The sequence below is a fragment of the Balearica regulorum genome, chromosome 1 (genome assembly GCF_011004875.1).
Source record: "Balearica regulorum gibbericeps isolate bBalReg1 chromosome 1, bBalReg1.pri, whole genome shotgun sequence".
NCBI classification, from domain to species: domain Eukaryota; kingdom Metazoa; phylum Chordata; class Aves; order Gruiformes; family Gruidae; genus Balearica; species Balearica regulorum.
In genome coordinates this window covers 207,136,178-207,160,580 of record NC_046184.1, presented here as the reverse complement: position 1 = coordinate 207,160,580, position 24,403 = coordinate 207,136,178, and the positions used below count along the sequence as shown (strand labels likewise).

At 43.5% G+C, this 24,403-nt stretch overlaps 2 protein-coding genes across 3 annotated transcripts; one reads left to right on the top strand and one right to left on the bottom strand.

The window, feature by feature from the left end:
• The first annotated feature begins 147 nt into the window (after positions 1-147).
• MED17 (mediator complex subunit 17) lies at positions 148-14,091 on the top strand. 2 transcript variants are annotated; one of them, XR_012833430.1, is made up of 13 exons: positions 148-579; positions 928-1,094; positions 1,434-1,653; positions 2,864-3,000; positions 3,101-3,185; positions 4,853-5,005; positions 5,865-5,995; positions 7,008-7,192; positions 7,926-8,063; positions 9,073-9,190; positions 10,080-10,239; positions 10,691-10,958; positions 12,141-14,091. XR_012833430.1 is itself a non-coding variant. In XM_075742385.1 (12 exons), the coding sequence occupies exons 1-12, from the start codon at positions 348-350 to the stop codon at positions 12,344-12,346; spliced, it is 1,932 nt and encodes a 643-aa protein (XP_075598500.1). In that variant the 5' UTR covers positions 259-347; the 3' UTR covers positions 12,347-14,091. The 2 variants fall into 2 exon arrangements, 1 of the variants encoding a protein (XP_075598500.1); XM_075742385.1 differs by lacking the exon at positions 10,691-10,958 and having other exon boundaries at positions 259-579.
• A 2,397-nt stretch (positions 14,092-16,488) lies between these two features.
• On the bottom strand, positions 16,489-23,602 carry VSTM5 (V-set and transmembrane domain containing 5). The gene is made up of 4 exons (XM_075742384.1): positions 23,364-23,602; positions 19,475-19,804; positions 19,234-19,374; positions 16,489-17,668 (listed from the first exon to the last, which is right to left on the bottom strand). The coding sequence occupies exons 1-4, from the start codon at positions 23,446-23,448 to the stop codon at positions 17,625-17,627; spliced, it is 600 nt and encodes a 199-aa protein (XP_075598499.1). The 5' UTR covers positions 23,449-23,602; the 3' UTR covers positions 16,489-17,624.
• Positions 23,603-24,403: the final 801 nt, after the last annotated feature.

Sequence of the window (24,403 nt, the reverse complement as noted above, 5' to 3'; positions counted from 1 at the left end):
ACCAGCTTCTGGTCAAAAATAACGCTGTACAAGCAAATCGCTGCAGCTCCGAAGAATAAACGCGGCTGGCGTTTGCTTGGGAGATGAGACAAGGGAACGGGCTGTGTGTCGTCATCGACCATGGAAACGACTCGCCGCAGCGAACCGACGCAGCTCCGCACCTCCCCCCGCAGTTCGCCATCGCTCACGTCCCGGCTCCGCCCCTTCCCGAGCGCCCTCCGGAGACAGCCGAGCCCGTCCGGCGCTGGCCCCGCCCCGCCTCCGCCCCGCCTCCGCCCGGCACCCGTAGTCGGCGCGGGGAGGGGGCGCGCGCACGCCCGGCAGCCGCGGTCGGAGGTCGCCCCAAGATGGCGGGTGTGCCGGCGGTGCGCATCAGCATCGAGTCGGCGTGCGAGAAGCAGGTGCAGGAGGTGGGGCTGGATGGCAGCGAGACCTACCTCCAGCCGCTCTCCATGTCCCAGAACCTGGCGCGTCTGGCGCAGCGCATCGACTTCAGCCAGGGCTCCGGCTCCGAGGAGGACGAGCCGGGTTCGGCGGGCCGCGGCTGGGCTGAGCCGGGCGAGGCGGAGGATGAGGAAGGTGAGGGGCGGCGGGCCCGCGGCTCTCTGTCAGTCGGCCCGCGGCTGGGCCCAGCGCCTGAGCTGTCGCGGGGCTGCAGCTGACAGAGGCCTGCCGAGCTGTGGCGGTGCCCGGCCTGCACCCCTACGGGCGCTTGGGCCTGGCTTGCCTTCCCCCGTGGGTTAGGTCAGGGTATTCGTGACTGAGTCCCAGCAAATTGCAGCGGTAGAGTGGAAAAGGATAGATCCAGATTTCATGCTGTTACGCTGTATTTCATGCTGTTGCGATCGTTTTATGGTTTAAGAATGAGCCTTACACCATATCTTTTAACTACTCTCTGTTTTTCCTTCCTTTTTGTTTTGTTTTTAGGGTTGGTAAAGTTTCAGCCATCCCTCTGGCCTTGGGATTCAGTGAGGAACAACTTAAGAAGCGCCTTGACTGAGATGTGCGTGTTGTACGATGTGCTTAGTATTGTTAAGGATAAAAAGTTCATGACTCTAGATCCCGTTGTGCAGGATCCCCTTCCTCCAAAACAGGTATATTGTACCTAGTTGTTTAGGTTTTATGACTTGATACTGAAAAATTTATTTCACTGTTATTTTTCATGCATGACATACAGAAAATTTAGTAAAATGTTCCTTGGGATGTGCTGGTACAGTGCTTTATGGGTCAAGGGAAGGCTGATTTCAAAGGCCTCTTAGCTGAAGCTGTAAGTCAAAATGTTAGTTGTGGCTGTGTAATATCATCATGAAAGTTGTTCTAGAGAACTTACTGAACAGCCAGCAAAATTAAGTTATCAGTCACTGTCAATTAGTTCCACTAATAATACTTGGAGAATTAAGATACAAGAAATTTTTCTCTTTATTTGTTACTAGAATCCTCAGTTTCTACAGTTGATTTCAAAAAAGAAGTCCTTAGCTGGAGCAGCACAAATCCTGTTGAAAGGTGCAGAAAGATTATCCAAATCGGTTGCAGAAAACCAGGAAAATAAGCGACAAAGAGACTTCAACTCTGAGCTGCTAAGACTGAGGCAACACTGGAAGCTGAGAAAAGTGGGAGACAAAATTCTCGGTGACCTGAGCTACAGAAGTGCAGGTATACAGTCTGGTCTTTTGTTTTTCTCAATAATGGATATTTATATTTTACAAATAATATTTTTGTAACTGGAAAAACAGGTGGAATATTTTTAATAACAAATGATACCAGATAATAAAATATTATTATAGTTATGAGACAGAGTTGTAAAAGGAGGAAACTTGGTTTGTTATCAGGGAAAATATCCTGCCACCCTCTATCTAGACAGTGATTTTAAAAGCTGATCCTTTACAGAAGCAATTCTGCATTGACAATGTAGTTGTTCACTTGACAGGTTGACCTTGTATATCTTTGGCTTATCTATATTTGGTCTGTAAAGCATTTTTAAAAGATTGAGGAGCATCTTGCAATTTTTCTCTGAGTGAAGACAGATTTATTATACCTATTATTCCTATGTTTGTGAGAAATGATACTGAGAATAGACATTATTTCGTGGATTACAGTAAGAGAGGGTAACCAGCCCAGAGTTCTAGAGCCAGTTGTGGAGTGAAAGAGTGAATACAGAATCTCGCCAAACTTAAGAAGCAGGTAGAAAGCAGGCATCTGGACTGGATATGTTGGGCTCCAGTTGTCATTATTGTCAAATTTAGGGTTATTAATCTTGTGTTCATGAAGAAGCTGTAGATTTAACCCAGGATATGTCTCTTTTTTGATGATTTATCCTAAACTAGATGAACCATGCTCTGGATGTGAAAGGGATGAAACTAGGACAGATAGGGACATCTCCCTTTACCAGTCCCAGCCAAATCACTGGCTGTATGGTTGGTTTTTACAGACTGTCATAGTTTTAAGGCTGCAAGCCAGACATTATCATTCCTTTCAATCAGTAGGGGTCTTGCACCTTAAGCCACTTTCTTGCACACCTTTGGGCAGTTAATTTTTGTTGTGTTTTAACCAAATAGCTTTTTTCCTTCCCTGCTTCTGGTGACACTATTTTAAAACACTGTTGGTTTTCTGCCATAACTATTAAATACTGGCTGACTTACTGTAAAGTATTACACATCACACGCTGGAGGACTGAGACGCTGATGTGCTGAAATGAGCTTTCTAATTTACCTGGTTTTTTAAGAACTAATTAAGAAACTTGAGTCAAGCAAACTGTGGAGGTTTGGAGACTTAGAAATACATATTCTTCCAAAATGGAGGTACAAGTTTCATTATTTGCAGAAGATGCTTTATAGTATGTATGTCTTTGTCCTTCCTTTCTTAGGCTCCCTTTTTCTTCATCATGGCACATTTGAGGTGATAAAGAACACTGACATTGACCTGGATAAAAAGATATCTGAGGATTACTGTCCTTTGGATGTTCAAATTCCAAGTGATTTAGAAGGATCAGCCTATATAAAGGTTTGCCAGAGAAACTTTAATAATATAGCATGGGTTTTGTTTTGTTATTTATATGCTTGCAATGAAGAACAAACATCAAACAATGTTTTCTTTTGCCTAGGTTTCTATTCAGAAACAAGCTCCAGACATTGGTGACCTTGGGACAGTCAATCTTTTTAAAAGACCCATGCCAAAATCAAAACCAGGTATAGCTAGCTATATGTTGTTTTCTGAGCATATTCTCAAGAAATGGGTTTGCATCTGATGTTTATTTGAAAATTCTAGCTTGAAAGAAGAGTGAACAAGAATATTCTTATTTAAACTGAAATTTTCTGTGTAGGTGCTGCTTGGGCTTTGGAAAGATGATGCTTTCAAAGTTTTTCAAATGTATTTACTCAATTTCTGAAATAAAATTACTAGGATTGTATTTTAGGTATCCTGGAGCACCTTTCATTAGTCATTAAGAGTTTGAGCACATAACCAAAAGCAAACCATGGTATTGTGGTGGACTAAATGTCCTTTCACTGTTATCTTTGCCCAAAATACGTCATTTGTTCTGTGGCTCATATGTTTTCTCTGAATCTGAAAGGGTGATGGCAGCATGTGCATTAACTACCAGCAGCTCACCTGGCAGAGGGTAGTGTGATTCATTTGATATATAACAGTATCCAAAGGTATAAACCTTTGGAATTAAAAATTCATCCTTAACTCTTCAGGATTAAAAAGAACTGCCAGGGTTTTATTTCACAGTGATGTGTGACACAGATGCTTGCACTGTCTTGAACATTACACAGGATGCTGTATTAACGTGTTTCACATGGTGTTTGGGGTACCCTATAGAATTTGTATATTTACTCAGACCAGAATCTTCCAAGAATTTGGGGCCTATAAATCCTCTTGAAAGCATGTACATGAATTTAACATTATTTGGTGGTTTGTCGTAGAGTGAATTTTAATAAAGCTAGAAGTATCATTGAAAGTAAATTGCAACCTAAGAGGCAGGGGTTCATGAGCAGAGGTCTCAAAAGGCCTGGGAATGTAATAGGCAGTTCCAGAAGGGAGTTCCAATTCACAATATACATGTACGTAAAATGAAGTGCAGTAGTGTTATCTTAAAGTGTTTGCTTAACTGAGATAAAATTCTGAAAATGGGTGCATTAAGAAGAGCATGGCCAGCAGGTCAAGGGAGGTTATCCTCCCCCTCTACTCTGCCTGGTGAGGCCACATCTGGAGTTCTGTGTCCAGTTCTGGGCTCCCCAGTTCAACACAGACAGGGGAACTACTGGAGAGAGTCCAGTGGAGGGCTACAAGGATGATGAGGGGACTGGAGCATCTCTCATATGAGGAGGGGCTGAGAGAGCTGGGACTGCTTAGCTTGGAGAAGACTGAGAGGGGATTTCAGTAATACTTACAAATACCTAAAGGGTGGATGTCTAGAGGAGGGGGCCAGACTCTTCAGTGGTGCCCAGTGACAGGACAAGGGCCAATGGGCACAAACTGGAACACAGGAAGTTCCATCTCAACATGAGGAAAAACTTCTTCACTTTGAGGGTGACCGAGCACTGGAACAGGCTGCCCAGAGAGGTTGTGGAGTCTCCTTCTCTGGAGATATTCAAGACCCGCCTGGATGCCATCCTGTGCAACCTGCTCTGGGTGATCCTGCTTTAGCAGGGGGTTTGGACTAGGTGATCTCCAGAGGTCCCTTCCAACCCCTACTGTTCTGGGATTCTGTGAAATACTCAATTTGGATAGAAGATACTGACTACCTTATCGTAGTGATTACTCACAGCTACTGCACAGTATCTGGTATCTGAAGCTACCTTTGTAGCTTCTCTACTCTTTCCTTCTGCAAACATTGTTTTGTATTTTTCAGGTTCTCCGCACTGGCAGACAAAGTTGGAAACTGCACAGAATGTTCTTTTATGTAAAGAGATTTTTGCCCAGCTGTCACGAGAAGCTGTTCAAATTAAATCACAAATTCCTCACATTGTTGTGAAAAATCAGATAATCTCCCAGCCTTTCCCAGGTAGGAAACTTTTTAAGACTACTTAACCTATGATAATTTGCTTAAAAACAAACTGAAATTTTGATTGATGTAACCTTTTTAAAGACTCTGTTCTTTTTCTTTTTTTAAAAAAGTAATCTTTTTTCCAAAGGCTTTGAAAAACAGAAATTTCCTGAATTTGAATTTTGGTTGCTAATTATAGAAAAATTCCACTAATGCCCTTTAGTTTCTAATTTATTCACATTTTATTGTGGGGATTTTGGATTGTTTTTCTTTGTGGGTTTTTTTGTCAGTAGCACTTACAGCTGTGAACTGTAATGCACGGGCACATTGCAGCTCAGAGCTGTGCATAAATCATTGCTCCTGGATTGCATGCAGGTGAAATTTAAGACTTGAGTTAATGGGTCTTCAGCAGAACGGAGGCTAATACTCCTCAGTGAGGATAATTAAACTGCATGAAGATGGCTCAGAGTCGGCTGGTGAATCCTCTGTTCTTACAATGGGTACACAACTGATTATATCATGTGGAGAATTATGTTTCTGGATTGCTTAAAACTTACATGATGGTAAATAATTCCATCTTTGGGGAAGGAATGGGATCCTGGGGACTCTTTTTTGTGGGGGGATTGAGTCATAGAAATTGGTGGGAAATGCACCTAGTGAGTTGTTGGCCTGTCAACACTTCAGTGAATAGCAAGTCTTGCTTGCCTTTGGTGCTGTGCTCTCCAATGTTATTCTTTGATTTTTTTCTGTGATACAGTGATTACTGGTTGTAAAACTACTGACTATAAAACATGAAGCAAAAGCAGTTCTTGGTAGCCTGCTGGAAAATTGTCAGTATCCTCTTTTTTTTTTTTCTTCTTTTATTTGCTTCATACAGGTTTGCAGTTGTCCATTTCTCTGTGTCACTCTTCCAATGACAAAAAATCACAAAAGTCCGCTTCTGAAAAACAGAATCCAGAGGATCATCTCTATGTACTGGAACATAATTTGCATCAGCTTATCAGAGAGGTAATGCATTTATGTTCAAGTACTGAAAAGTTTTGGGGCTTTTGTTCAGTCTTCTATGTGGTGTTTGGCACTGTTGTAACAACAGAGTGCCAGCAGAGGCCAGTCACTTTCTATCCATTTGTGTAAGGCAACCTCCCGTTCAGTTTTAGTGTGTGCAGGTGGTTAGGGAGTCTCAGTTAATGCTTTCATGGAACGCTAGTTCTTTACTTAACCTCAGGCCCGGCTGCTCACTTTAGAAAAGCCGTGCAAGGCTTTTCCAGTACAACTCATCAGTCTCCCTTTTTTCTTTGTGCCTAATTAGTGTTTGTGAAGTACTTGTCAAGTGAGCATCTGTTCAGACTGTATTCCCATGAAGAAAGAACAATCAATTGCCATAACAACGTCGTGTCTTTTGAGGTCCACTTCTCTGTTTCAGGGTTTTATATTCTCATATAATCTAGCAGACGGACCTGGGGTAGAAGGTTGAGGTTGCGTCTGTTTAGGAAAGGAGCACAATTTTAGGTGTTTAAGTAGTTCTGAAACCATGTTCCAGAGAGTGTTCATCTCCTTAGAGGACTGAACTAGGTTTCATGAAGCTTTGGCTCAGTGCCTAGCTCTTTTTTCTTTCTTGACTTTGAACAGGTTGCTAAAGCTTTTTGTTACCTCAATTTTTTATCTCTAAAATGCTTCCTTTATTTTTGTTTGACCATTCTGCCTGTCTCCAGAGATGCATATGAGGCAGACTTACTAGTAGGAGCTACTGCCATACTACCAAATTTTTGTTAGCTAGCACCTTTTTTAAAAAATCACTTTCCATAAGCTTTGAAAGACCTATATAAACAGGGCAGGCAAAGTACGAGTGCAAAGCTGGCTTTAAAGTACTGTCAAGTTTACTAAATAAAAAAGTTACACTTTTTGAAAATATGTACACTTAAAAAACCTGATGTGAAGCAGCATATTGTAGTATACATATGATTTCTTGCAGATACATTATTTGGTCACTTCCTTTTATAACATCTGTTGTTTGTTTTAGTGTCACAAGCAAACCCTGAGCTCAACAGTGATGCCCCATCCAGCTAGTGCACCTTTTGGCCATAAGAGAATGAGACTTGCAGGACCCCAGGCTTTTGACAAAAATGATATCAGTTCTTTACAGTCGAATGAAGGACTTCTGGAAAAGATAATAAAGCAGGCAAAACATATCTTTTTGAGACGCAGGTAGGACACAAGCTAATCTTGTTAAAGTTACAGTAACAATAAAATGTACCATTGTGTAGAATACAATTGATCTTTTTTCAGTGTTACTGAAACTAGCTACTTCTTCCTTCACTGTTGTCCTGGTTTCAGCTGGGATAGAGTTAATTTTCTTCCTAGTAGCTGGCATAGTGCTGTGTTTTGGGTTTAGAATAATGTTGGTAATACACTGATGTTTTTAGTTGTTGCTAAATAATGCTTACACTAAGTCAAGGACTTTTCAGCTTCCCGTGCTCTGCCAGTGAGGAGGTGCGTAAGAAGCCAGGAGGGAGCGCAGCCAGGACAGCTGACCCAAACTGGCCAAAGGGATATTCCATATGATGTCATTCTCAGTATATAACTGGGGGAGTTGGCTGGGGGTCTGTGATTGCTGCTCAGGAACAGACTGGGCATCAGTCAGTGGGTGGTGAGCAATTGCATTGTGCATCACTTGTTTTATATATTCTTGTATTATTACTTTTTCTTCCTTTGCTGTCCTATTAAACTGGTTTAATCTCAACCCAGGAACGGTGCTGAAATAGAACTTTGATGCCCATGGTTCTGTTAAATTTTCTTTTTTTTTTTTTTTTTTGTGTGTGTCTGCCACAAACACCACCACCCCCCTCCCCCAAACTAATAATCTACTCATGTGCTTTAAACAAGATAAGAACACAAACTGTCTAAATTATTGTGTGTGGAATATGTCTTTATCTTCTAGAACTGCTCGAACCATTGACAGTCTGGCTAGTCGTATTGAGGATCCTCAGATTCAGGCCCACTGGTCCAATATAAATGATGTTTATGAATCCAGTGTTAAAGTTCTAATAACTTCTCAAGGATACGAACAGATATGCAAGTAAGTATGAAAATGCATGTATCTTCCTAGTTTTAGAAGACACAACAATGGCAGAGTGTATTCAAGTTGTGTTTTACAGGTTTAGATTCTCTTCAGACAGACAAGTAGGAGCCTGTTATTGGTGTGTAAGGGTTTGTTTTGCTGAGTTGTGGGAGGAACAGCCACTCTAAGAAAACTTCACCCACTTACACTTTAATGAAGAAACTTAGTAAGTAGTTAACTAGCACAGTTTCCTTCCAAAGAAAGAATTGAAGGTGAAGGTGGCTGTTTAACCACTTTGGAATACTTTGGATAGAGATAGCTGAATATAAAGTATCTCTGTATGTGCTGGATTCTAACTTCCAGTCTGGTTGTGGAGAGCTAGTCAGTGCTCAGTCCTGGCTTGGTTGCTCAGGTACTGAAATCTGGAACTCATGTAACTCATGCTATTAATTATGCACATTGTCATTTAAATAAGAGATTTCATGTTCCAGAAATGAATGTCTGCATGCTGACCAGCAGAGAATTAACTAATGCGTTGACAGTGGATGACCCAGTTGTTTTTCCTATTTTGAGCAGTCCTTTCTGGCTGCGTCCACAGTGTGGAGCAGAGCGCAGTCGTCAGTGCAATTTGCAGTCTCAGTTCCAGAGTACATACACTGCCGAAGTCTTGGCTGTAGGATAGAACAGGCCCTGAGTACACACCATTTTTCCCTGCACCTGTGGAAGGAAACTTGGGCACACTGGCAGGCAGGGAGCTGTGAGGCAGCTCAGGAGGTTCCTTGACCTGAAGAAGCAGCGGACCAGGTCTGGGAACATGCTGCAGAATGTGTCCCCTGCAGTATAGAGGGAACGGTTGCGGTGAGTGATGGAACTGAAATGTTTGGAGTTGCCGTCATATTCCATAGGCTTTGCACTATCCTCATAGTAGAGTTCTTGTCAGTGAATGGGAGGGATTCTATGTTCTTAGTTTCTTGTTTTCTTAGGTGTTGTAATGCATTTTGAATAAATCTGCATCTTGTCTTCAAAGATCCATTCAACTACAGCTGAACATCGGAATTGAACAGATCAGAGTTGTGCATAGAGATGGAAGAGTTATTACATTGTCCCATCAAGAGCAAGAACTGCAGGATTTCCTTTTATCTCAGGTAGATTCATATACATTATTCTTCCCTTTCTTGTGGTGTTTGGGAAACAGAAGTAGTTAGAATCTCACCTTCATCTATGTAGAAAATGTTAGAAATCTTCAAATAAATATAGTGAAAATAGGAAGGTGGATGACTGAGATTTTCAGTATGTTTGTATAGTGACTTTAGCAACTGTTACTAAAATATAATGCCAGTTTTAACTAAGGTCAGTAGTAGTAATATTTTTCCACTCTCTTTTAAAATATATTTCTTTATGCTACTCATTATGGGAGCACTTAGATTTTTGCTTACTTCAGAACAAGTCAGTGAGAGTCATAGCAGATAATAAGGTATTCAATATATGAAACTTACTGTAACCAAGTGCTGTCTCTACTAGAGATTTTAATGAGCCCACAATTACTGTTATTTCAACATTGTCTTGTTAATGTTCACTTTGCATCAGCCATTACTAAATCAGCTGAGATTTGAATGAACCGTGTTTTCTTAATTGCTTAGAGGAAGCTGCTGGTTTTAGTCAGAAGTGACAGTCTCCCTACTATGTATTATAAATAGTCAAAGTACAGGTCTTTAATGACAGTGGTTGGCTTGTTGCAGTTACACGAAACTTCACGACACAGAAAACAAGTTGAAACAGATTCTGCTGAGGGTTTTTCTTTTCAGTCAAGTGTTTTCAGACCTGTTCACAGAGAACGGCTGAACAGTGCTAGATACTTCCTTGTTACAAGTGTTAAGTTGTGATACAGAAAAGCATTAGCATTTAAACCTCTGAAACTAGAGAACTTACAAGACAAAGTCACTTATATATAAAACTTACTGGTAAAACCAGTAAGCAATTCTTTTTGTGGTCTGCAAATATTGAACAGAAGACAAACCTCTTATTATCTTTCAGATGTCACAGCACCAAGTACATGCAGTTCAGCAGCTTGCGAAAGTTATGGGATGGCATGTGCTGAGTTTCAGTAATCATGTTGGTCTGGGGCCAGTGGAGAGTATTGGCAATGCATCAGCAATAACGGTAGCATCACCAAATGGAGACTATGCCATTTCAGGTAGTGTTTTCTATTGCAAATGTATGGGAAATCTTAAAATTCTTAAGTGAATTCTATAGGCTTTGTAAGTCTCTTTCTGAGACAATCTGTAGACTTTTATAGAATAATGTCAATTTATAGCAAAACATTCTAGAAACAATCTCTTTTGTGTATGGAATTGACACCTAAATAGAATCAATACTTTGCCCAGTAAGCCACTTAATATTAACCTGATTTAATTTACACAGGCTTGAAAATATTTCTTAGAATTAGCATAGAAAAAATAGATTGCAGAAACCATCAAGATCCTGAGAGGAGGGAACAAGGCAAACAGGATCACAGCTCTGGACTTAATGAGAACAGAGTTTGGTCTCTTCAGGGATGATCTTGGAAGAATCCTATGGGATACCATCCTATGGGATGGTGAGAAGAGGGGTCCAGGAGAGCTAGTTGATTTTTTTTTTTTCCCAAGGATCACCTCATTCAAGCTCAAGAATGGTCATTCTTATGTGCAGGAAGTTGTGCAAAGGTGACAGAAGATCTGTGTGAACGAATGGGGAGCTCATCACTAAACTCATGACACAAAAGGAACCTGCAAGAGATTATAAGCAGGATCAGTTGACCTGGGAGGAAGATAGAGAGACTGCCCAAGTGTGCACTGATAGGGATAGGAAAGCTAAAGCCCATCTGGAATTGAATCTGGTGAGGGTTGTACAGGGCAACAAGAAGAGCTTTAACAGGTATGTCAGCATCAAAAGAAAGACTAGGGAAAATGTGGGCCTGCTGTTAAATGGGGAGAACTTGGTGGCACAGGACATGGAGAAGGCCAAGGCACTTAATGCCTTCTTTGCTTTGATCTTAAGACTGGCCTTCAGGAATCCCAGGTCCCTGAGACCTATGTGAAATTTTGGAGCAAAGACTACTTACCCTCAGTAGCAGAGGATCAAGTTAGAGTACCTTTGAACAAATTAGACATACAGAAGTTCATGGGACCAGGTGGGATGCATCCATGAGTGCTGAGGGAGCTGATCAATGACATTATAAGGCTATTCTTGATCATCTTTGAAAGGTCACGGTGATCAGGAAAGGTTCCTCAGGACTGGAAGAAGTCAGATGTCGTATCCAATGTTGCAGAAGGAGGATCTGGGGAACTACAGTCTGGTCAGTTTCATTGCAATTACTGAGAAGATGAGGCAAAAAAAAAAAACCAGTTCTAGAAGCAGTTTCCAAGGATATTAAGGAGAATGTGATGGGGAATAGTCAGCATCGATATATGAAGGAGAAATTATGTTCGATCAGCCTGATAGTTATCTCTTTGTAGAAGGCTAGCTTGGTAGGTGAGGGGAAAGCTTAGTGTTATCTCCCTAACTGCTTATTTAAAAACAAACACCACCACCCAACATCAAAACACAAAAACCCACCCAAGGCAATAGAATACCACCACCCATCCACCAATCTTGCAGAATTTTGTGGTTAAAAGCAACTGCTATCCTGAGTGACTCATTCCTGTCCATTTGAGGTAAATCCACTAGAAACAGTATCTTTCTGATTACATTTTTCAACAGAATGGTGGGGAATACATCCAAGGTAAGAATCTGCAAAAACCCTTTGCCCTTCCTGGTGTCATTAGGGAAAAATAAATGCATTTCTAAGGTGTATGTGTGGGGTTTTTTGTCAAATGTTTCTCTGGTTTGCTCTAACCAGGAACATGCAGTGCTAAAGCAACAAAATGATAGAAAGTGAGAGATGAGAGAGAGAAAATTCAAAGAGAAAAACTTAAAAAAAAAAAGATGTTTTCCATTGTTTGCTTTTAGCATGTTTGGAATTGAGTAGGAGTAATGTATAGCATACACAAGGAGGGTATTTAATATGAGGAATTCCTAGAGTGTAAAAATGCTGATAAAAATCTCTGTTCATCACAGTACGTAATGGTCCAGAAAGTGGCAGCAAAGTTATGGTTCAGTTTCCACGGAGTCAGTGCAAGGATCTCCCTAAAGGCGATGTACTACAAGACAACAAGTGGAATCATCTTCGAGGGCCGTTCAAGGAAGTTCAGTGGAATAAAATGGAAGGGCGTAACTTTGTGTATAAAATGGAACTCCTCATGGCTGCCCTAACTCCATGCTAATAATCCGTCAGGCTCTCCTTGGGGGCTTTGAATCAGCGCTGCGCTGCGAGCGATTGCTGCCTGTGCAGCAAAGGGAAACGGAACCTATGGGGCAATACAAGAAAGCAAACCCAAATTTATTTCCTGTACAGATATGTCCATGGTAGTGTTTGTAATAAAACTTTTTCAATTACATACAAGACTTGTTTTGAAAAGTCCCTTTCAGCTGTATCTTTGCAGATTGCTCTGTCTAGAGTAATATAGCTGAGTAATAATGTATTTTTCTGTTATAAAATTAAATTCAGAGGTCCTTTGCTGCATAAAAGGTCCCTGTTCAGAGTCATTCCCTTTCCCTTTGTGCCTCTACTTTTTCTCAATAGATCTTTGGAAGTATTTCTGAAAGATGAAAATTATTAGAATTGAATTGTGCTATCGATAAACCTTTTAGTGGCTTATATCTCAGGCAATTGCTATTCTTGTGGAAGCCAATGGACTTGTTTGATAAGCGGGAACAAGAGAGGAGAAGCAGAGCTCCCTTGTCAAGAATTAAAGCTAAGCAAAGCTTAAGAATCAAGGAACAGTTTTCACTGCATGATATTCTTGACTTGGAGTTTGTACATTGATGTGGCTTCTGGGTGACCCATTTCTTTTTGAAAGAGAGATTTACTTAGTGACTTGTTGAGAGTGTTATGAAGTCACAGCTTGTGGCAAACACCTTTCCTCTCTGATGGCTATAGATGAGCCTATGTGGTGTCCATTACTTTGCTTGTGTTTACTGTCCTTGTTTTTTTGCAAACACATAGAAGGGTCTTACTCTGCTTGCACAATTCTGACAGTTGACTTTGTGGATGACTTGTGTAAATTCCTGTCTGGATAGAAGCAGGTAACTCTGAGTAGACCCTCCACACTTGCGCTTTTTTGTTCTGCAATGTCCCTGATTATTATCCAAGGAAACAATAATATCCTCCTAAAATGATCTCTTTTGAGTTCTTTTAAAATAAAAAAGTCATGGGTTTTGTCTTCTTTGGTTGTAATTGTAGCCTTGAAGCTTCTAGTAAAGTGTTGCACAAAGCTTTTCTTTTGTTCGATGGTTAATTGCTGAAGGTCTTTATGAAACCTGTCTGTATGAACTGGTTTGGACTTCTGTCCATATTGTGTGTTATGAGATCTGTGTATATATATGTGTATATATATATGAGATAAATTCTTGTACATAGAACATGTTTGAATTGAACTTCATACTTGTATGGTGACAGTTGTTATTTTGCTGTAATCTTGAGCAATAAAGAATAGTTGTAGGAAATATATATTAAGCAACTGCTTGTCGCAAGTTGCTGCTCAGTGTGTATCCAAAGCAGCTGTTGTACTTCTGCTGATGTTTGCCAGCGAAGAACATCTTGTTATTTTGGTTTCTTGAAGTACTTGCTTCTGTGCAACTGAACTAGAAGAGAGAAAGGGTTTTCCTTTCAGGTTTTGATGAGTTACCCAAGACAAGAAAATGAAAAAATACTAGTTGAAAATACTCTTGATTTTCTTGAAAGATGGGTGAATCTTATGCAACACCTGTGATGCCATGTCCTGTATTGCTTGGCTAGCAGACAGTGGATGATTCCAGGCCGAGAGAGGTTTTGTTCCTTGGTGAACAGTTTACCCAACATCCTGATGCCTCTGTTTGTGCATCTGATTATATCAGGCTGCTTTGGCTCTTGGCAATACAATAAATCTTCTCTTACTAATAATTAGAAGATAAGCATATGAAACTTAAATGCGTCTTTGCACTTCACTGTTCTTATCCTAAATCGACAGGTTTGCATATAGTGATAGCCTTTTCGTCAAATAAGCTCTTTGTTATTGTCCAGAGGAGGGCCATGGAGATGATCCGAGGGATGGAGCACCTCTCCTATGAAAACAGGTTGAGAGAGTTGGGGTTGTTCAGCCTGGAGAAAAGAAGGCTCCAGGGACACCTTATAGCAGCCTTCCAGTACCTGAAGGGGCCTACAAGGAAAGCTGGAGAGGGACTGTTTGCAAGGGCATGGAGTGATAGGGCAAGGCAGAATGGCTTTAAACTAAAAGAGGGTAGATTTAGACTAGATATTAGGAAGAAATTCTTTACTGTGACGGTCATGGGACACTGGAACAGTTTGCCCAGAGAAGCTGTGGATGCCCCATCCCTGGAAGTGTTCAAGCCCAGGTTGGATGGGGCTTTGAGCAACCTGGTCTAGTGAAGGGTGTCCCTGCCCATGGCAGGGGGTTGGAACTAGATGGGCTTTGAGGTCCCTTCCAACCCAAGCCATTCTATGATTCTTCGATTACGAAGAAAGAGGATCACTGTGGAACTATCAGTTGCAGGATTTGTCCCCTTCTGAAAAGAAACAACAGATGCAAGATGCCGCCTCTTGTGTTGCAGAAGTGCAAGCACTGCACATGAGCAGTGAAGACATTCGTCAAGACTTCCAGGCCTAGCTGCCAAAAAAAAAATAAAGAATTATTAGGGATGTGGAGAGTCTGGTTTTTAGTGTTGAATATACAGGGATTCCTAATTTTAATGGAAAACATCTGATCAGGCTTCTAACAGAGGGACAGTCTTGAAATTCTTGGTAGTGCATCTTTGAACATAAAATGAAGAAATGAATGGATGATTAAGACCTTTACAATTGATTGCCAAAGCAATCTTGTGAACTTGGACATCTCTTTAATTAAAGTGAAAATGCAAAATGCCTGAATCCCTTTAATCACTTGGAATGCTCTAAATATTAAATTTGCTGCTGTTCTGCATGGAGTTTACAACTGGAGTAAGAATCACTATTAGTTTCTAAACTTCCACTTTAAGAGCTTGCCGTAAGACTTCAGATACTTCAGGCACCTCCAGTGTAGCAAGAAATATCAAACATTATTGACATTAATAATGCATACTGACAAACATCAGTTTCAGAAAATCTGAGTATTTTATAAGTGTCCCTACCTATGTAGAGTAAGCATGTTAAATTCTGGATGAAATTCGTGGGTGAGGAATTGGCCATAAGGAAAGCAGTACGTAGGCTAACTGTACTGTATATCCTCAGTGAATATTATTTGAAACCCCATTGTTCATCTAGGATATTGCTACCTAAAAGCAAGGTTGGCACCAGTGTCAATACCAAGGATGGGTGCCTGAAGTTGCTCAGCCAAGCTGAGAGAGGTAGAACAACTGTGCTGGTTGGAAACTTCTTGCTGTTATAGTGCATCTTAAACTGAAGAATTTTAAGTGGTCATTTTCTACTTTCATCCCAGCTTTCAAATACTGTAGATTAAAAGTGTAAGTGATCTGTACAATTACAGCATTGCATTCAAATGGTCATTCATGTCTGTATACGTGTCCTGACTTTTCCTTTGGCAATTACAGTGTTCAAGTCAATGTTAGCAGATAACGGTCTTACATTTAAGCTGCACTTTTTGTACTTTCTAAATAAGCCTGGCAGAGCACCTGCTATATATGTATACACTCAGCTCAGCCTAATGAATAATTTCACATTCAAGTCCTAAAATTTAGGGCTTAAAAAAAAATCTGGAATAGATAAACAGGAAAAAAAATGTTTTCCATATGCTGCATGGATACTTTACAAAGTACTTCCAGCTTGATGATGAAACAGGCGCACTTCTGTGTTGTCAAAGCTTAGTTCACTCAAAGATACAGAAGACTGGTAATATATACTTAAAGTGAAGAATTAGAACAAACCCTTACTTTGCCAAGCTGTGCTGTGGCTGGGATTGTTTATTTTTTTTTAATTTCTCACCTCTTTTGACCTATTATTCTAGATGCAGGAAGGAGCAACCACCTGAATCTGGTACCTGAATCTATGAGTGGGTGAGAGGCCCTTTCTACTACAAATTCAATCCCGGCATGACTTTTTACAGGTACCGTGTGCAGCGTGCTTTGGGAAAAGCCTACTTGGCACCTCCCTGCATCGTTATGCACTTGGTGAGAAATTCTCTGTTTTTCCAAATCCAACCCGTGGTACCTCTGCACCCGAGCATCATAGTCCCTGGCCAGAGGGGAAGCTCTGTCAGCCTGTCCTGTAAAAGGTTTTTGCAAACAAGTGAGCTGAAGCGTGAGAGGCGGCAGCAGCAGCAGTTTGGGTCAAAAAGCCACGTGGCAATCTGCAGACACAGACTAGTCCATGGTCTCTTACATTTTCAGAGTTTATTTCACACTGCAAAATTCTTCTTGTTACAAAAGCAAAACAGGACAATTTGAAGCTCGGCCAGTTTAGTGCTGTCTCACTCACAAAAGCAAATGTTATTCCACTCAGCAGATCTACCAGTGGAAACATAAGTGCAATATGCAGGTTCAAGAAAACATTAGTTAGATAACTTCACATTTTCTTACAACGTAGGAAAGCAAAGGTGGCTTCTCAACAAGAGCGATTTCAGAACTGTATTTGTAAATACTAAATTTCAAAGTTTAACTTTTCTTCCCAGATAGACTAGTCGTCAGTGGGCTAAGTTTGTAAAGGACTCAACACCTTTCAAAATGAAACAGTTTAGTATTTTGCAACCCCGCTGGTGTGATGTGTCAGTATTTTATCTGACCCTCTAATCATTATAGACGGCGTCCTGTTCGGTGCCTGTGCGTGGTTCCTTGTTTAACAGCCTTCTCTAGTAATGTCATAAAATGTGTGTTAGTATCCCCGGGGCAGTGCAAACAGTTGGAAACATGAGTGGGGGACCTTTGGCCAGCTCGGCATTGTTTCAAAGTCGGTTTTGTCTCACGAAGAATTAGTTTGTCTTCAGAGCTTCAGGAAATTTCTTATGCCCAAAAGTAGCAGCATAGGTGCAATAAACAGGATTCAATCCTTGCAATTAATATTTTAATGTAATACTGTAATTAGACATTGAATTTATTATGTTGAAGAATGCTAATGGCTGCTCTGCCTGTAATAGGAGACTTGCTGTACCCAAAATACAGGTATCCTTCAAGACCATGATCATTTCCTTTATGAGTTGATCTTAGAGGGTTGGTTGGTTGGCTGTTTTTAAGACTAGTAGAGGCTGTAGATTTTATTAATTAGCCACAAAAATGTGATCGTGCCTAGCATGAAAGCGTATTTTTTTTTACTTTGACCTTGCTTAGCAGAGCCGAAAACTTAACAGGTCAAAACAGCTCCATCAGATTCTGCTGATTTAATGTCTAATTAATTTGCAAGTCAGGATGTTTCTACAGTAATCACAAACATTTTACCTTTTAGGTTTCTTCCCACTTTCTTTGCCAGTACTTTCTCCTGAGGTAGAATTGTTATTTTTGTTATGAGACAGTGCTTGGCTAACACTCAATGGTTTCCAATTCAATCTCTTCAGTTGTACTTGCTGCAAAGATAAGGATATTATTATTGATTGGGAAATGGATTGGAAGGCCAGTGTTCCAAAATTAACAATGCTGTGTTAATAGCCAAGACATTTTGAACTTTTTAATATTAGCTCAAGCTTACTCATCTACAGTTAGGTTTTTAGTGGATCTTTTCAAAATACTTAACTGCATAAAGAGTCCCTCACGATCTTTAAAGTGACACTGATTTCTTCCAATGGAAGACTAAAGGCACTATGAAAACTAAAGTCCATAGGGCCCGTCTTATACCTCTCTTCATGACTTCTGAAAGGAGGGCTCTTCTAAGGTAGAACTGGGGCAGAAGCTAGGTCCCTGCTTTGGATCATGTTCTGGGAGATGACAGAACAAGTCTCCAGAACTGTGGTTTTCCTGAACTCTGTAAAATAACTGTATTCAATTCAGTTCTGTACGGAGACAGGCTTTAACTGGAGGAAGAAGAGGTTTTATCCAAACAAGAGCCTCTATCTTCTGGCATGATAGGAAAATTTTCAGTAGCTACAGAAGCTTATGAGCAGTGTGTGCACCATGGAAACAGCAGCAGCCCTTAGAGCTGTAGGTGAGTGACAGAATTGAGCCAAATTCATCTCTTCTTGTATGAGGTTTTGCAGAATTGACAGTATGTCTGGGCCATGACCCTTAGGATTCTTGAATATCTGTGTTAGTCTAGTAAAATACTGATACTTAGGCTGCTTGTTGTAATCTAACAGCTTAAGCAGCGCTTATTAGAGAAGAAACACAGACCTTTTACCTACAGGGCAAGAAACAACTAGTGGATCTGCACTTACAAAGAAGGGAGGTAAACGCCTGAGATGTTTTGAAGTGGTAAAAGAAACCTCCCGTTCCAAGGATGTGCCCAGAGCTTGCGCCCAGGCCCGTAGCGTGGCACCTTGGCTTGCTGCCTAGGCCGAATATCCCTGGCTGTGGCTTGCAAATTTCTTCTCTAATATGTGACTGTTCCCTTCAGTGCAGCCCTTGTGCTCCCTTGATCTGCTTTTCATGACCGGTGTCTTTGGTGTGTGTTAGGAGTCTGGTTTTGGTATTAGTGTTCTTTGGAGTCCGCAACTGGATCAAACGTGAGGACAGAAAGGGGGGGTTGAGAGGAGACGGAAGGGTGCAGTCCTCCACGAAGTGAGGTGGGGGCTGCTCCCAAGGGCCATTTGAGTATTTTCCCGTAGGAGATACCCTTCTGGTGCAGGTCCCTAGAGCACTGATGCTCTTGACTTTGTCTCCTGCCCTCTGATGAAGGGTTATTGCAGCTCTGGCCTTTACTCCCTAAGTTTTGCAGTTAGCAATGTTGGGAAGTGTTTTGTGGTTTCTGATACTAAATGTATAAGGTAGATGTCCTGTGGATCATTCTGCAACTAAATACCTATTATTCAGTTGCCTCAGCTAGTAAAGAGTTGAACAAACTAGCTGAACTGAGCCCTTCCAGTCTTGTTTCTCAGGGTCCCTCCTTAGCACCTTTATGGCTCATATCAAAAGTGAATTTTAGGCTCAAGATTCAGATTGAAAACCCTATACCTTAACTGCAGTCTTAGAGAGATACCTGTTAGTTTGTGTGTCGTCTTCTTCTGAAATAGATGCAGAGATTTATTACACAGCCACACAAAGCAGATCAAAATGGCAGATACTGCAGCGAGAAATGCAAAGAGAACTGCTACAAAATGTAAATCTTCATAGATAATCTCTGCAGGGAGAACAGAAAAGAATTAATATAATAAAACTGATTACGAGCAGATTAACCTTTAAACACAGGGTAAAGCCAAGAACTCTCATCTAGTTTGTACCATAAACGTTGACTATGATGGTGCCATAGGTGTTGGTTCCATACTCCTCCGTTACAGTGATAAAATAGTAGCCAGCATCTCTCATGCCCACGTTCAGAAGCTGTATAGAGCCATTTTCAAAAGTAGTCACTCTGTCCTTGTAGACCATGGATATGTTGACATAATTCCCACTTTTCCATTCAACAATTTTGGTGGTGCCCCAGCTCGACACATGCTTCCACTCAATGGTGGCGACGCCTCTGCAAGAGTATTCAACTGAGAGGAGGATGTTTTGTGCCACTGTTGCGTTGATGTTGGGTTGTGGGACAACTAATGATACTCCTTGGGGAGCTGAAAGACAAAGGAGAGTGATGAGTGTGGAGGTGATGCTGCACCAACCATCCAGGGCAGGATGGGACCTCTGTGGCGTGATTCATCCTACCTGTCTCAGTGGTCTGTTTTAAGGGGGGGGGGGGGGGGATTATGCTTTGCAGTTTCTCTTTCTTTCTGCTGACCATAAAAGGAACATACATACCTAAATTAAAGACTAAATACACATTTTTAATCGGTGATAGCCAGGAGAAATGTTTCCACCATACAGGACAACTAATTGCATGTGTTTCAGTGTTTCAATACCCAAGAGGAGAGAGTTTGGAAGAGTCTTTTTGGGTAAGGGAGCAGAACATTTTCTGAAAACTGAGCAATGCTTTTGTATTCATCAGTAACTGGCTTTCCTTTAAAATCCTGCATTTAAATGGAAAGTTTAATCGCCATGGACGAGGTAACCTACTATATTAATTAATTACCATACCCCAAAAGCAAGAACTGTAGCAGGCTTAAGTATGTGAGGACTTGGCAAGAACTTCGTCATGTTTTCAGGATGCGTAATCAACGTTTGAGACAACAGTTTCATAAAGGCAGCCAGTTTTATGCCAGTGCAGATAAATTGCATGCAATCAAAGGTACAGTTTCATGTGAAGTCAGGGACTTTATGTTTCTGATGATTTCCAGGGAAAAATGCACATGAAAGAATATTTAATTCTCACCTAGTTCCTACTGATGTGATTATGGAGCTTTCCTAATACTGTGAAACTGAAGTGACCATTTAGTTTAATGTGTAACTGCAATAATTTCTGCTTGTGTGGGGGCATTTCTGCATGAAGATTTGGATGAACACCAAATATCTGAATTTCAATTGGCACACTTCTTTTTTTTTTTGATAATTAGTGGCATGTTTGAGACACTTGGCTAGAGACTGAAATCCTGTTATCTACCCGCAAAAATCAAACCAGACAAAAGGCAGATAAAGCACAGACTAAACCTCACTGCTGAATGCCTTTTCCTGGTTTGGCTTGGAGCAGTCCACCTGCTGTTCCCTTGTGCTGTGGGTACAGCCCAACTGCAAGAGCAGAACTGATAAAACAGTGCTGAGCTCAAATGTCTGTAACCCAGTGGGGAGGGAGGATGAGACCCTCAGCTATGCTGAAGGAGTGCACAGCAGGACTGCTGGGGATGCTCTTGGAGGTTCTGCAGAGTCTTCAGGGAAAAGAATGGTTAAAAAAGGCAAAGAAAAAAAAAATCTCCAAAAATCTTATCAAAAAATAAGAAACCCCCCCCCATGGCCAAAACCCCAGAGCAACCACAAATGGGGAGAGATGAGTAAATGAATTACAAGCTGACTTTGCTCTACTGGGGATCTCTAGCAGAAATCAGAAACTCTGTTGGTCAAGGTAAGGCAGGGAAGCTCAAGAAGCTGGTTTGATTCCCAGGTCCTCACCTATGGGACCAGCACAGGAGAAAGCCCCAGCCACTCTATCTTTTTAACCAGATAGAATCATAGAATCATAGAATATCCTGAGTTGGAAGGGACCCATAAGGATCATTGAGTCCAACTCCTGGCTCCACACAGGACCAGCCGAATCAGAGCATATGACTGAGAGCGTTGTCCAGACACTTCTTGAACTCAGTCAAGCTCAGTGCTGTGACCAATTCCCTGGGGAGCCTGTTCCAGTGCCCGACCACCCTCTCAGTGAAGAGCCTTTTCCTGATATCCAACCTCAACCTCCCCCATCACAGCTTCATTCTGTTCCCTCGGGTTCTGTCACTGGTCACCAGAGGGAGGAGATCAGCGCCTGCCCCTTCACTCCCCCTCGTGAGGAAGCTGTAGGCCGTGATGAGGTCTCCCCTCAGTCTCCCCTTCTCTAGGCTGAACAAACCAAGGGACTTCAGTCTCTCCTCATACGTCTTCCCCTCTAGACCCTTCACCATCTTTGTTGCCCTAGATAGGATCTAGGCTTTTCCCAAAAGAACACTCCTGGGATTCCCCCTTTGTGGACATCTTGTCATGCTCGTCCCCTTGCAGGGGCACCACATTTTCCAGGTAGCCCCATGGACCCTCTGCTAAGCTGGGTCTGCCTTCAGCCTGCATGCAGGAGAGACTGGCCAGAGCTGTGAAAAAGGGGGTTGTGCCAGCTAGAGGAACAGAACAGACGGGAACCTCTGGTAATCGCTGCAAATTGTTCTAATTGTTTTCTGTTCCATGTGTTTATTTAAAGGCTTTTTGCTCTGTTTCTGACTAGACAGGGGCTGAGTGTCTCACCACGGTGACCCTTTTATGTTTTGATAAAGGCATGGCTTTGTTTTGAATATGTGATTGCAAGGTAAATGTTAAAAAAAAGTAAAAATTCTTCCACCAAATTCTTTGCAAACATGTTCTGTCCTTACCCAGCAAGCAAAGCCAAAAAAGGCAATGCAATAACCACTCAAAAATATTTTTAATACACAGTTCGCCTAGATCACCTGAACCGGTCTAATCCAAACAGAGCTGCATCAGCCTTGAGAGCAAACATCACCCCACCTGCAGCGCCCTGCGCAAGGCCACTGCGCTCTGCTGCTTGCAAAACCAGACCCTTCACGCCCAGTGAAGAGGGTACCGGTGAGTTTGCTGACCCGGGCATGCTGCTGCACTCCAAAGTATTCACCTGGCCGAGAGTCAAGTTGTAAGCGTGGCTGGCTCTGTGTACCAGACCTGGCCGTAGCAACGCAGTCGGGTCTGCAGCGTGCTGGGGAGCGGGTGGGAAAGAGCTGGAGCGAGAGGCTGCCACACAGGAGCTCTAAAATGGGGGGGACAGCTCTAAAATGCAGCTCTCAAACTCTAGGGGCAGTCCCTCCGCCCTGCAGTGTCCTGCTAGTGCGTCACCTTGATGATGAAGGAGATGGAGTGATGTGTCCAAACCAAACCCACTGGTGGCAATACCCACCCCAATTCCCAGGCGTGGGGGCTGGCTGCAGCCTCCTCTAGCCCTCGCTTGCAGAGGACCGGCTGGGTCTCTGCGTGCTGCCGCATCCCCACTCGCCCCCCCGTGGGGTGCTGGGTTGAAATCCACCTTCCCTCTTCACCGCTGCGTTCCCCAGCGTGACCCGAAGCCCTTCGGGCTAGTTAACCGGGATTTGTTTCCTCCTCCTTGCCGTGTCCCCTCCGGTGTCGGGAAAGCAAGGGGGAACGGCGGCTACTCGGGGCTCGGACGGCCGGGCTGCAGCCCCGGGCTGGCACCGCTCAGCTCCCCCGCTTCCTCCGAGCAGCAGGAGCGGGGACAAGGCTCCTCAGATCGCTTCCAGCCCGCAGGGAGCAGCGACGCCCGCCTAAGCCCCCCATAAGTCCCGTCCCCACTCCCCCCAGCAGCTCTCCGGGCACCCCTGGCGAAGGCCGGGTTAGGAGCAGCCCAGCGGCGGCGGATGCGGCCGGAGCCCCGGGGGAGCGGCCGGGGCCCCCGCACCGCCCCGCGCAGACGCCGGGCGCTGGGGTTGGGACTGAGCCGGGGGTAGCGCGGGGTCCGCTCGGCGAGGAGCAGGACGAGGAGGAGGAGGAAGGGGCCGGGGGAGGAAGCGGAGGGAAGAAAGGGACACTTACTCTGCAGAGCCCACCCGGCAGCCAGGCAGAGGGTGACGGTCCCCACGACGACGCCCCGTCCCCGGCAGCCCTGGAGCGGTCTCATCAGAGAGAAGCCGATGCCCCAGGGGTTGCATTTAAGCGGCTGGGCCGGCCAGCGGGGCCCGACCCCGGGGGCTGCCCGCCCCAGGCCTCTTCCTCGCTTCTCTCCCTCCTCTTCCTCCCGCTCCTGCCGCGGCGCCGGGGCTGGTGGCAGCTCCCCCCCCGGCGCCCGCCGCACCGGCCCCGGGCTCTCCCACGCCTCACACCCCGCGATCCTCCGATACGGATTGAAGATGCAATTGGCTGGGGAAGGGAAAGTGCTGCCCGGCCGCCTGCCATCGCCCCAGCCAGGAAATGCGCGTTAATGGCCGGCCGGCGGGGGCCGCGCAGCGCTGCCCGGCTCTGCCGCTTCCCAGCCCGGGAGCGAGCCGTGCCCCGCCGGAGCCCCGACCGGAGCGGAGGAGCCGAGCCCAGGGATCGGGACACCCGGCCGAGGAGGTTTTTTGTGTGTGTGATCGCTAAGGGAACGCGTACCCGCAGGGGAAATTTCCTTTCGGGGTGTTAAAAATTGCTTTATTGCCCCGAGGAGTCTGGTGATGCTGCGGGTGAGATGGCAGGGCTGGGCAGCAGCATCTCTGTGTCCCCAAGGGTCATCTCAGATGACCACGCTGGAAAGTGAGCCCTGTTCCCATCCCGCCATACCCAGCACAAGCACTGGGTGCTCCTCTCTCCTTTCCACCGTCTTCCAGAGGAGGTCCCCAGAAATGCTTGTCCTTCTTTCAGAAAGCACGGGACAGCATGAGTTAGGGGGAAACATGATTAGAAAACATGTGAGTGCCCCAATCCTCAAAATTCACCCTCGCTTAGGGGCGGATGCTGCCAGAGGCTGTATGCCCAGGAGAGCCACCCCTCTGACTGGCGAAAGGGTTACAACCCAGGGTGGCCTTTTTGCAGATCTTTCATCCTCCTCTTCCTCGTGTTTCTGTCTCCTCAAGTTTTCTTCAGTGGGGTGTGGATAA

Coding starts and splice junctions, on each gene's coding strand:
- MED17 (XM_075742385.1), top strand. CDS start 348: ATGGCGGGTGTGCCGGCGGTGCGCATCAGCATCGAGTCGGCGTGCGAG. Junction 1,095..1,433: donor ATCCCCTTCCTCCAAAACAG/GTATATTGTACC, acceptor ATTTGTTACTAG/AATCCTCAGTTTCTACAGTT. Junction 3,186..4,852: donor CATGCCAAAATCAAAACCAG/GTATAGCTAGCT, acceptor TGTATTTTTCAG/GTTCTCCGCACTGGCAGACA.
- VSTM5 (XM_075742384.1), bottom strand. CDS start 23,448: ATGAGACCGCTCCAGGGCTGCCGGGGACGGGGCGTCGTCGTGGGGACC. Junction 19,805..23,363: donor TGCCGGGTGGGCTCTGCAGA/GTAAGTGTCCCT, acceptor TTTGTCTTTCAG/CTCCCCAAGGAGTATCATTA. Junction 19,375..19,474: donor CATCATAGTCAACGTTTATG/GTACAAACTAGA, acceptor TTCTCCCTGCAG/AGATTATCTATGAAGATTTA.